Source organism: Anser cygnoides, chromosome 1, assembly GCF_040182565.1.
Source record: "Anser cygnoides isolate HZ-2024a breed goose chromosome 1, Taihu_goose_T2T_genome, whole genome shotgun sequence".
NCBI classification, from domain to species: domain Eukaryota; kingdom Metazoa; phylum Chordata; class Aves; order Anseriformes; family Anatidae; genus Anser; species Anser cygnoides.
The window spans coordinates 102301735-102313328 of NC_089873.1; the positions used below are offsets into that span (position 1 = coordinate 102301735).

Consider the following 11594-nt stretch of genomic DNA (forward strand, 5'->3'; position numbering starts at 1 on the left):
TTTTTTTCCTGCCCACCACTCAAGCCCTTCGTAGGCCATCTTCTACAGCCCCTCTCCCCAGCCCTACGTCAGTGCTGCCAAAGATGCTTGGATGCCCTTAACCCTGTTAGCGAGTGGGAGGACGCAGAGCAAGCTGATCAGTGCATAAACACTCGCTGATCTGGGGGGCCCAGCGTGGATGCCCGGGCCCTGTGTTCCCTTGCTGTACGTGTGTTTGGTTCCCCCAGGACTCGTGTCTCACAGCTGAGCGCGGCGCTTGTGCAAACCAGCTCCTCGGGTCTCAGCCGAGCAGCCAGCAAAGGATGAGCGGGGGGTGGGTGTGGATTAAAGGTGATGCTGCAGCCCTTCTCTTGGAATCTGGAGCCCTCCTCCTCCTTCGCATCCCCCCTGCTGTTACCCCCGCAGGTAGAGCGACCCCCCAGCCTGCAACATCCCAGTGGCAATAGCAGCACCACGGCCTGTGCAGCAAGCACTTGCCTAAGCTCTGCGTGGCCTGCTTCTCTCCTGCTGGGGAGACCGTCAAGTGGAGCTGATCAACGAGATGCCAGTGGAGGAAGGCATCGCCACCCATTCATCAAAACCCACGGCACTTCTCCAAATGTGTGTTTATCAGCTCACGTTCAGCAGTGGCACTGCTGGACCCCAGGTGCTTGCATAGGCAGAGTTCCTCACTGCATCTCTTACAACCGTAACTGATGTAAAAATAGGTTCTTAGTCACAGACGTGCTGATGTTTATCTTACTTCCACAGATTTTTACGGCCAAGAAAGGACAACCATGTTTTGTGAGCCCGTGCAAAACACACGGTGCAAATTTCTGTTGCTCAAGTCAGGTACTTCTGGGGGACTGCGTCTCTAGTTGCAGACAGCATGATAAAAAGACATTGATACTCTGCCACTTCCCTTCATTGGTAAATCAAGGTAGATTCCCCAGGTGGATAACTGCATATTAAAATCATGTGTCTTACCCTGCTTTAACTTTCACTGCTCCTTTGAGATGTTCCCCCTCCCCCAGATCACAGAGCCTTTTACTAGCTGATGCATCTTCCTGGCACAGGTGCTTTGTAGATGGAACATATTACCTCAGTTACTCAAATTAGCTCCATTGCTTTCCTCAAGACTGTCATTTTAAGACATACATGATGCTAGTGCATGTAATATCCCCATATAACCCAACTCCCTGTTCTCCTTCCCTAGTATTACAACCTCCTTTGCACCAGGCTCTGCTGGAACTGTGCATCCAGTGTGAACTCTCCAAGTCTCGCAACCTCCAAGATGCTTCACTTTAACCTGCTCCTAAAATTGCTTCTGTCTACAGCTAGAGGCTGCAATGAGCACACAACTTTTGGATACATTTCTGCCTAGTAAAGCCAGCAGCCCAGAGGTAGTTGCCTAGATTTGGGTGCAAACGGGGAGGCATCAAGGACTGGCAGCAGTAGCTGCCAGCAGAAGCTGGGAAATCACCATACTAACCTATACAGAGAAACGTCACTATCTACCAGCAAAGGAGGAAACATATTTTCTTTTGAGAGAGAAATGCCTTAAGCACCAGCCGAGGACAGCTGTGTAGCCAGCTCTCGTATGTGAAGTACATACTTCGTAGGCTCTCCACCTTCTGCCTATTAGGAACACAGATGGACAGATTAGATGAGCAAAAATCTACTGCTGTAAGCGTCTAGAAGTGTATCAATGTGGTTATGTACAACAAGAGCCAGTAATCCAGGATCTAAATGTTGTGCCCAAATTCCTGAAACATGCAGTATTTCAGTCCCTTCCTCTGGATGTAGCTTGACAAGAGACAACGCTGCTGCAGGCTGCAAACCCTGTTTTGAACACAACATCACTGCCATCAGTGATAGACTTATATTGCTATTAGATTCTCTTATTGCTATTAGATTCTCTTATGTTTCCATTATGCCTTCAATATTGTCTTCAGCCTCTTCCCCGGAAGCCTTCGGTTTCCTTCCTCCATCACAGCAAGGCTGCAGTGGTGTAGCATCCCTACTTAAGATCTTACAACATGCGTTAATACTTTCCTCACAGGGGCAGTCATTAACACAGCAGCTCATTTCTTCCATTTTCCAAGTTTGCTTTGCATGCTTCTGGCCTTGTTTACCTAAATAACTTCATTACATGGGGTAGGTCTATTACAGAGCTGCTTGCCCATTTTTTTTTTTTCTTGAAGTAGTTAAATGCCACCTCAGTAAGATTTGCACAGGGCACAGAGAAATAGATACCCAAGACACACTGCACCAATTTTTCATGACCAGCTTTTAATTCATGACAGTGTTTTTACTCCTCAGCTCTGTTTGCAATCTTGCTTTGTCTCAGTTCTTGCCTTGCTCTGCCCCAACTCTTGCTTTTGCAAGTCATACTACCAACAGCTTTGATATTCAGATAAACAGCCTCAGACCAGAGTGCAGGGGCAAACAACCAAACTTCCCAGCTGCTGGATGCAAGGTACTGCCTCTGCGGCTTGATGTTAGCATTTCAGTGCCACCTCAATGTTATCTGAGAAGAAATAACCATAGTGCCTGAAAGAAAAATCAGAGTTGGGGAGAACCACCTAATAAAGCTCCACCTTCCGTCTATCTCCCCCCAGCCTATAGCGAAAGGTTTGCAGGCAAGCAGAGCAAGTGGAATGATGTTTGGTAAGAGACTGGTTTTACTCACCCGGTGAAGACACTGTCTATTCCCACTTTCCAGAGGGGGTTGACCTAATTTGGAGACCCGCTCGAAACCAGGCTGTTACAGTGGGATTCCGACCAAGCACTTTCTATCCCTGCCACTAGGGTTATCGAGACAGACGGGCTGCCAAGCCAAGAGGCTCCATGACAGTGTAGGAACCTCAGTATGTATCAGCAACAAAGTGAGACAGGTTGGCATCTCTGCCAAAAGGATGTGCTCACAGCTTTCCAGAGGTAAAGCATTTCTAGATACAAACCACGCTATAGCTGGGAGATTGCTATATAATTCCACTTATCAGGTTTAAGCTAAAATCCTATATTTTATCACTCTTGGAGAAATCTGCTGGAACCAGAAAAGAAACAAGGCTTGAGGAGCAGAGTCAGGGCTTAGCCTACTGGGAAGCTGTTGCAGCCACGCATGCAGCCCTGTACAGGACCTAGCTGAGGGACAGGAGGTGCAGGGTAGAGCTCAGGATCACCTTGGGAACACAAAGGGCAGGCACAGCAGTAGGACCATCTCCCAGGGACACCTGAGCTGGACCAAAGGTCCACCTAAGAAGCAGCTTCCAGTGGAGGGTGACTACAGGGGGTGAACAGGACAAAGCAAGCAGTGACACCTCCCCGTAACACCCTTCCAGCCTTTAGCCATTCATGGTTTATGGATTTTATGAGCCAACTGTGTTTACTAGCTCTTAAAGGAACCATTTTTTACTTGTGCATACAGCTAGTTTTTTAACCCATGTAAGTTTTTAGCATGCACAGGATGTTCCACAGCCATCTACACCAACCGTGGAACATCCTGTGGATGCTAGAAGCTTATGGTGAAGTTGATGGGTCCTAGGATCGGTTCTCATTGGAAAACAGCACGCATTTGTTCGCTGTTCGTCTTCTCAGCGTTACCCACACTTTTACACACCACTGTATTACTTCTTTCCCCGTGGTCTCTTACCCAAGCTAGGAAGGCCTAGGCTTTAGCTGCTCCTCTTGTAGCTATACTTGTCCTCTGAACATTTTCTATCCCTACAATCCTTTTTTTCCTGACAGAGGACACTCGAAATGCAGACAGAAGTAGTACATGCACTGTTATTTTAGACAGGGAAGTAACCTTCTCCATTTTACTAATTTTTCTATTCATATCAGTGCCTAGCATTGACTTATTTTTTTCTGAACCCTAGAAAACCCTAGGGTATATATTAGGCAGTCCGGAGACTTCACCACACAAGCTTGAAGTGAGACAGATTCATTCAGAGGCTCCTCCCTGCCCTAATTCGCTGTGAAGCAGGGGGAAAAGTAATTTATAGCTGTAGGGATATGTTTAATGGCTAGTCAACACTACAAAAAAAAAAAAAGCAGAGCTGTAATAAATTAAACACACGGATACATAAGCCCTAAGAAGATAACAAGGGCTGTAACAAACACCAGGACTCCTAAGACTGACATACTGAAGGAGTACAGCAACCATTCAAGGGTATCCTTGAAGAGGTTCAGCCAGAGACTTTTTAACTCAAAAGAAAAGAAGATTAGCAGGAGGAAGGAAAAAGAAAATTTGTTACAGGACCTTTGAGGGGAACTGTTGTACTTTGTAAATTTTATGCAATGCTAAAAAGGATCAAAGGTGGGGAAAAGGAGGCATCAAGCTAGATGAGGGAGAAATAAGCATGGGAAAATGGAGAGGAATATATACAAGGGGACAGTCACCTGGAAACTGCCTGGTTAGTAAGTTTGTCCAGTTGTGCTATCTTCGTACTAAGCTATTTATATCTTTATATATATTTATTTCTCTGCAAACATGAGCATTTGAAAAATGCTAGCAAACTTCAAGCTGGAGTAACCAACCAACAGGATAAGAGATCTGAGAGCCAGATACTGGACAGACCACAAGTCTGCAGACCAGCAACCAGAGATCTACAAAGCGTGCATTCACAAGGTCCGCTAACACGCTCAAACTTTGATCAGCCTGCAGTTAAGAACAAGATTGGGCCATTTTTTCCATTTCCGCTTTTGAGTGCTATTTGTGTTTTTCTCAGCACCCATCATAGCCCATTTCTCCTGTTCCTGCTAATCTGTCTGAGGTTGGTTGTATCTATCACTTGTGTGTGCACACGTATTTCTGGAGTTCATGCTCAGTCTCACTACTTGCTGAACCTGGAAAAGACTAGGAGCAAGGTAAATCCCCAGATCCTATACCTCACTGCATTCAGCTGTCCTTAAAACCAGACACAAAACACTGTAATAGCACAACAAGTTCTCCTGCAAACCCAAAGTGTGGGGAAGAAAACCAAGGCAAAGCCCCATGTGAAGTTAGCTGGCTAAACAACCCAACTCCAGAACGATGGTGGAGCAGACACTGGAGAGCATTCGTGGCAGAGAGCTTACTTATAAATTGTCTCTAGAAAAAGATTTATTCACTAGAAAGCAGAATCAAAGGTGAGAATACCAAGTCACACCGACAAGGGAAAGGAACCTAGAAAATAGAAACAGCCCAGACCATTGCTTGTTACATCTTGAGGAAAACCAACCATATATATGGGTGAGCAAAAAGGCAAAAAGAACATGATCGCACAGCACCAGGACCAGCAGCAACCCCATTTGCTGTCTGGGAGGCCAACCGGGAGATACTGGAGACAGACTGACAGAGCACTGGAATTGCCCGGAGAGGTTGTGGGATCTCCCTCCTTGGGGATCTCCAAAAGCCTCCTGGACATGGTCCTGGGCAACCTGCTCTAGGTGGCTCTGCTTGGGCTGGGGGTTGGACCAGATGGCCTTTGGAGGTCCCTTCCAACCCTAACCATTCCCTGACGAGCACAGGGAAGAACTGGGGACAATCACAAGAGTGAAGTGGACCAGCAGACAGTAACGACATGGAGCTAGGGACCATCAAAGGAGCACTGACCTAGGAGCTCCAGCCCTGCCCTAAGCGCTCTGCTGACAGGCACCATTCAACATAAACCTCATTCAGGCAGCTACGATTTCACTGCTGCTCCCAAACATCCATGTTGCAGAGTGACAACAGCAGTAAGAAGAGACACTGAAAATAACCAGGGCATCAGATGGAAGTGGAAGGGGCCTCTGCTGCAAAGGAAAAAGGGAACAGAGTTCTCCATTCAATGCTTGAGGGAAAAGGACAAGATTTGAACAAGAGTATAAAACTTTTAATGTGTCAGCGTGTCAGTCCTTGATGCAGAGGAGAGAAAGGAGTGAAAGGGGTTGTTGTGGCTGTCCTGGGCACTCAGTACTGCAGTGATTATCTGCACAGAGCAGGAAAAGCAACATGGTACACACGCAGCCAGGACAGCCCCCCGACCTCTGCTCCCTAAGGAGGGATACAACACCTGGAAGAGCAGTTCCTCTCACTGTCCATTCTGTTTCACCTTATGCTTCTTCCTTGCAGGGACCTGAGCATGTGACTTCTGGGAAGAACGCTGGACAGCCTTCAAAGGTCTCTTCTGACCCTGCAAAGAATGTCTCTTCTTCAAAGCAGGCTGGGTTTTTTTCTGCTCCTGGGCAATTTTTGATTCCTCAAGTTTCTTCTTTTTTGGCTGAGGCTCCACGACAGTCTCAGGGCCAGTGGACGGACTTGCTGCTTCCACAGCGGGTTCTTCATCTGAAACAAGAGAGAGAAGTGCTGTAGGAAGAACCCATGTGGTTTCTGCGTGGTAAGCTGCCTGTGAGAGCAGGCCGAGGCAGCTCAGTAGACCTCCAGTGCCAGGTTACCTTTCTGTGCCTTGGGAATAGCGTTAGAGAATTTCTTGAATTTGGCAATGAAGAACCCATCCATATTGTGTGTGTGGGGATAGAAACGCCGTGTATACTTGAGGGACGGGTGGAAACGACGGTCCTTGAACCTGGAGGAGGAAAAGGGATGAGAAATGACAGAATGCCCTTGATGAACCCTGGTCAGCAAGGAAGAGTCAGTCACCTGTGCAGCTTGTGATCTGGCACGCACCTGGTGAAACCTTCCTTGCCAAAGTCCAGTCCTGTGGCCACCAAACGAACATTGCGTTTCTTCAGGGCATAATCCACCACCCACTCGTTTTCCTCCACCTGCCAGAGATTAAACATTAGGATCCAAGGCTCGCCAGCCCGCTGAGGAGATAACCATGGCACAGTGTGGACTTACTGTGATGGAGCAGGTGCAGTACACAATGTAGCCCCCTGTCTCTGAGGCAGCATTGACTGAATCTATAGCGCTGAGAAGCAGCTCCTTCTGCAGGTGAGCACAGCGCAGGATGTCCTTCTCATCCTGAAAGGGAAAGACAGGTTAGGATGCCAGAGGTACAGGGAAGCACCCCCAGGCTTCTGAAACTATTGTGGATGAAGGAGTGACAGGAGAACAAGGCACAAGATATAAGAGATTCTGGAGTCTTCTGAAGAACTAACCTCAAAAAAAGCTAGCTCCAATGCAACAGGCAGAATAGAAAGGACCGGGAAAAAATCAATTTCCCTACTACAGAGATCTCCCAAGAACGCAGTTGCCCTAAAGTCCTCCCTCTCACGACGCATACCTGATCCCTCATCTAGCATCCCCACTAGCCACTCACCTTATTGGTTTTGACAGCAGGATCCTTGGAAATGACGCCTGTTCCGCTACAAGGAGCATCAAGCAAGACGCGGTCAAACCCTCCGAGTACCTACAGGCAGACGTGCATTTAGAGTTATGTTTATTGGTAGGGACTGAGAACAAGACTGAGACTAGAAATGGAACCAGATAACTGGGAAAGCAGGAAAGATCTCTCGTTCCTTCCTGTCTACCTTCATGTTTCCACATGAAGTAACAAGGACAGTCCCCTGCAGCTCTGCTCATTCTCCTGTGAGAAATGACTTCACAGAACAAAGCTTTGCTAAAGGGACAGCACAACTCTGCATAGAGGTAAGCACAGGAAGAACACCCCGGAGCAAATAGGCACATACCTTGGGGAACTGGCGTCCATCGCAGTTGCTCACGACAGCATTGGTGACTCCCAGACGATGTAAGTTCCCCACCACACTACGCAGCCGCTCAGCATTGCTGTCGTTGGCCAAGATCATACCTGTGTTCTTCATAAGCTGAGCTGTCGGAGGGCAAAACACATCAGCAAAGGGCTGAAAACCTCCTACACTTTTGCCCACAGGTACAGCCGCCTCCCGTCTTTCCCTGAATTCAGTCCCATTCTGTTTCCCCTTTCCGCATAGACTAGTGGAAATGCATCACTTTGCAGAGCATCCCTCCCAAGACTAAGAAAGGCTCTCGGGTGGTACCTATGTAGCTGGTCTTGCCTCCCGGGGCACAGCACATATCCAGGATGCGTTCATTCTCCTGTGGAGCCAGAGCCATAACGGGGAGAAGACTGGAAGCTCCCTGCAGCATGTAGTGCCCAGCCAGATACTCAGGGGTGGCACCTGCGCAGGGAAGGTGGAACAAAAGAAGACACATGAAATAAAGAGAGCCAAGAGCGGGTCAGCTCAGCCCTGTGACAGGAAGGGTGATCTCACCAATGGGCACGGAAGAGTCATAAATAACAAGTCCAGTTTTTGACCACTTTCCCAAGGGGTCGAGATTCACGCCACGGTTGATGAGAGCCTGCAAGGCAACGAGATGGGGCTGAGGCACAACCTTGTGTGACAGGCAGCGCAGGAAACAGCCACTGGTTTCTGCTCACCTGTGCCAGGTCCCGTCGCCGCGTCTTGAGTGTGTTGGTACGAATGGTCACAGGACGGGGAACCTCGTTGGCTTCCAGAAAGTTTATCAGCTGGACAGAAGAAAGCAAAAGAAAGGAGGTAAAAATGAAGATCTAGGGAGGCTGCCACATCCTCACCTGTCAGCCAAGATACAGCCTAGGGAGGATTCTACCTCGGGGAGTGGGAAGATATCCATGAGCTTCTTGAGCAAGAAGTCACTGTAGGAGTAGTAGGCAGCCATGTCCCGGCGCAGTAACGCGAGGTACTCCTGTCGTGTACGTCCTTCCTCCCGCTTCACCCTGAAGTCCTGCAGCACCTCCATGTTGCCCTTGATGCGCTGGTGAATGATGTGCAGGTCCAGTGGCTCATCGGGTAGAAAGACCGTTAAGGGATCACAAACAACCAATAAACTTGCACTTAATTTTAATTTCTTCACAGGCACAATCACTCACATGGGAGTCTTGAATTGCCACATCACCAAGCACCAGAAAGGCCTTGTTGGATCACTCACATCTACGGAACTTAGCGTTTAAGCTTCCAACAGAGTTCACCAGGAGGGGGATTCAAAGGACAGAACTGGACAGAAAAGTTCACAAGGCAGAAATTGTGATACACTTGAAAGACTATGGTTTAGTTAGTTAAATAAACAGGAAAAAATAGGAAAAAGACGACAATGAAAAAGGTCTTCCAATGCTGAAAACGTTATCTGCATCAGAAAGGAGACCAGAAGTTCCCCAAAGACAACGACAGGGAACAGAAGAGAAAGAGAAGAAGCAAGATTAAATTGCACAGGGAGAGGCAGGAAATGAAAATCACCAAAGCCCCAGAGCAAGCACTTTGTATGCTGGAATCGCTACCGCCAGAGGCTCTATGAACGGGTTAGACAAACACCTGCTGGGAAATCAGGGTAGAGGGGAATACACTATGTGACAGATATCCATATGCATTTAGGACTAAAAAGAAGGAAGATTGGGGCAGGCTCTCAGCCCTTTACAGGGCATAACATATTTCCTAGCTATACCGTATTGTAGCACTACATAGCAACTGCTAGGGCAGCTCATCTAAAAATGCCTCATCAGGCATCTTGCTAAACAATACGCATGATAAAACTGGAAGCTCTTCAGCTGTGCTCAGGCTCCGTACTGCTGCGTGCATATGGCTTATAGATGTCACAGATATAAAGGATATTCTCTTTCTCAATCTGCTCGTTAGTTGGCAATTTGAACTGTTCATCTATATCTAGGTTGAGCTGCAGATCTTTGCCCTCTTCTTCCTTCTGTCCTGTCTTCTGCCCGCCTGTCTCCTCAGCCTCCTCTTCCTCTTCACTATCATCTTCACTAAGGCCTCCCCTAGGTATAAGAAAAAGAATGGACGTTTTATACAAAACAATCTGTTGTACAGGCTCTTCACAGTCGTCGCCTCTTGGATGTCAGAGAGGATAGAAAAGAATGAACAACTCAGGCTCCTCATCCAACCAAGAAAGATTTTGCTGTCTTGCGACGTTCTCGAATCCTCACCTGTCAGACTTCTGCTTCAGGGCAGCTTTTTCAATAGGCAGCAACTAAATAGAGAGACAAAATGTTAATGAAACAGTATTGATGAATACCCTCTTAACTCCTTACCATCTGCGAAATTTATCTGCTGTGCTTAAAATGGACAACAAAAAAGACATTGAATGCTGTGCTGGTACCAGCTGCTAAACTTGAAATTGCTCTTGTGGGGTGAAGAAGGACAAAGCTCTCCACCACCTCATCATTCATCCCTCCCAGTAAGGTCACCCTTCTCCCCTAAACTTGCTGGGTCTTTGCAGCCAGAAAAGTCAAGTATTTCTTGCAAAATTAAATGCAAAAAGTTCTTACCTCTTCCTCTTCAGACGATGAGGCGCCATAATCATCAACCATCTCCTCCCCACTCTCATCCTCCTCCTCCTCCTCCATCTCCCAGCTGCACTCTTCCACCTCACCATCGCTGGATAACTCCACATTGTTTCCTTTAGACAAGTTCTTTTTGGCTTTGGCTGGAGTCAGCCATTTTGCATTGCCGTCACTGAAGCCAGACTTGCGCTGAGGGGCTTGTCCTGCTGCCCTTTTGGGATGCGTCTCCTTCTGAGGGGATACCTGCTCTTTAGCTACAGGCAGAACAAGCAGTTAGAAGCTAGGTGTTGTTCTCAAAAGAAATTATCCTGTTTTTTTGACTTGGTATGCAAAATGGACCTGAGCTGCCTGTCAATGAGAGGGGTCTGCTTACTCTCCACATTAGTTTTACCAGTCAAAAAAGAAAAGACGTGTTCTTAACTCTCTCCAAAGCAACTTTAAAAAAGCTTAAGTAGACTACCATGTTAAAACACTGTTGTAAAATTCTTACGGTATTTACTTTGATGTATTGTAAAGTCCTCCTTACTCCTGAAGTCTGTGTTGATCCCCACCTGCCTACCGTGACAGCATATTCAGGTGCACAGGATTTAACGCAGTGCTCTTAAAAGCCTCATCTACTCAAGGTCCCTATGACAACCTTGACACAAAGAGAGCGAGTTCAGAAGTGGCTTTATAGCTCAGAAGAGAGACTCTTCACCGCTTTACTCCTCAGTGAGTGCGCTCCTACCTGGTGCGGCATGTCCCAGAAGCGAGCCCGAAGGCGTCCCCAAAGCAAGGCCCTGAGGGACACCGACGCCAGCCCAGCGCTCACCTGCCGGCTGCCGCCCTCCTCCCGGCTCCTTCCTCCCCGCCGGGCCGCTCGCCGCTCCCAGTCGCCTCTTGGCGGCCCTGCAGCGGAGGGGAACGGGACGTCAGGCCCTGCGGGACCGGCACCGGGACGGGGACCGGCAGCGGGAAGGGGACCCCCCTCACCTCCTCCGCGCGTGGCTGGACAGCTTCCTCCTGCCGCTCTCCTCCTCTGCGGGAAGACAACCGGCGGTCAGGCGGCCCACGGCGGCGGCACCGCGCCGGGCCGGGCCGGGCCGGGCCGTACCGGACTTACCGTGCGGCAGGAAGCGGGCCAGCTCCACCTCAGCCCCCCGCTGCTTGCGGGCCTTGCGCCCGGGGCCGCGCTTCTCCCTCAGCGGGTCCTGCTTCCGCCCCATGGCGCCGCCGCCGCCGCCGCCGCCGCCGCACGGGAGCCGCCGCCACACGTGGAGGCCGCCGCCGCCGAGAACGGCCACGCGCACGCGCGGCGCCACCGCCCCTGCCCGCCCATTGGCGGCGGCACAGAACATGGCGGCGTCGCCCTCCTCCCCCTCAGGGCCGCCCCTCCCT

At 49.1% G+C, this 11594-nt stretch overlaps 1 protein-coding gene across 1 annotated transcript; it reads right to left on the bottom strand.

Annotated features, from left to right (window-relative positions):
• Positions 1 to 5815: 5815 nt before the first annotated feature.
• Positions 5816 to 11505, bottom strand: NOP2 (NOP2 nucleolar protein). The gene is made up of 16 exons (XM_048051556.2): positions 11320 to 11505; positions 11190 to 11235; positions 11029 to 11105; positions 10203 to 10471; positions 9861 to 9904; positions 9532 to 9692; positions 8516 to 8715; positions 8325 to 8414; positions 8158 to 8245; positions 7924 to 8064; positions 7597 to 7736; positions 7227 to 7316; positions 6806 to 6928; positions 6632 to 6729; positions 6400 to 6530; positions 5816 to 6289 (listed from the first exon to the last, which is right to left on the bottom strand). Exons 1-16 carry the CDS (start codon positions 11420 to 11422, stop codon positions 6036 to 6038), a joined length of 2055 nt encoding a protein of 684 aa, XP_047907513.1. The 5' UTR covers positions 11423 to 11505; the 3' UTR covers positions 5816 to 6035.
• Positions 11506 to 11594: the final 89 nt, after the last annotated feature.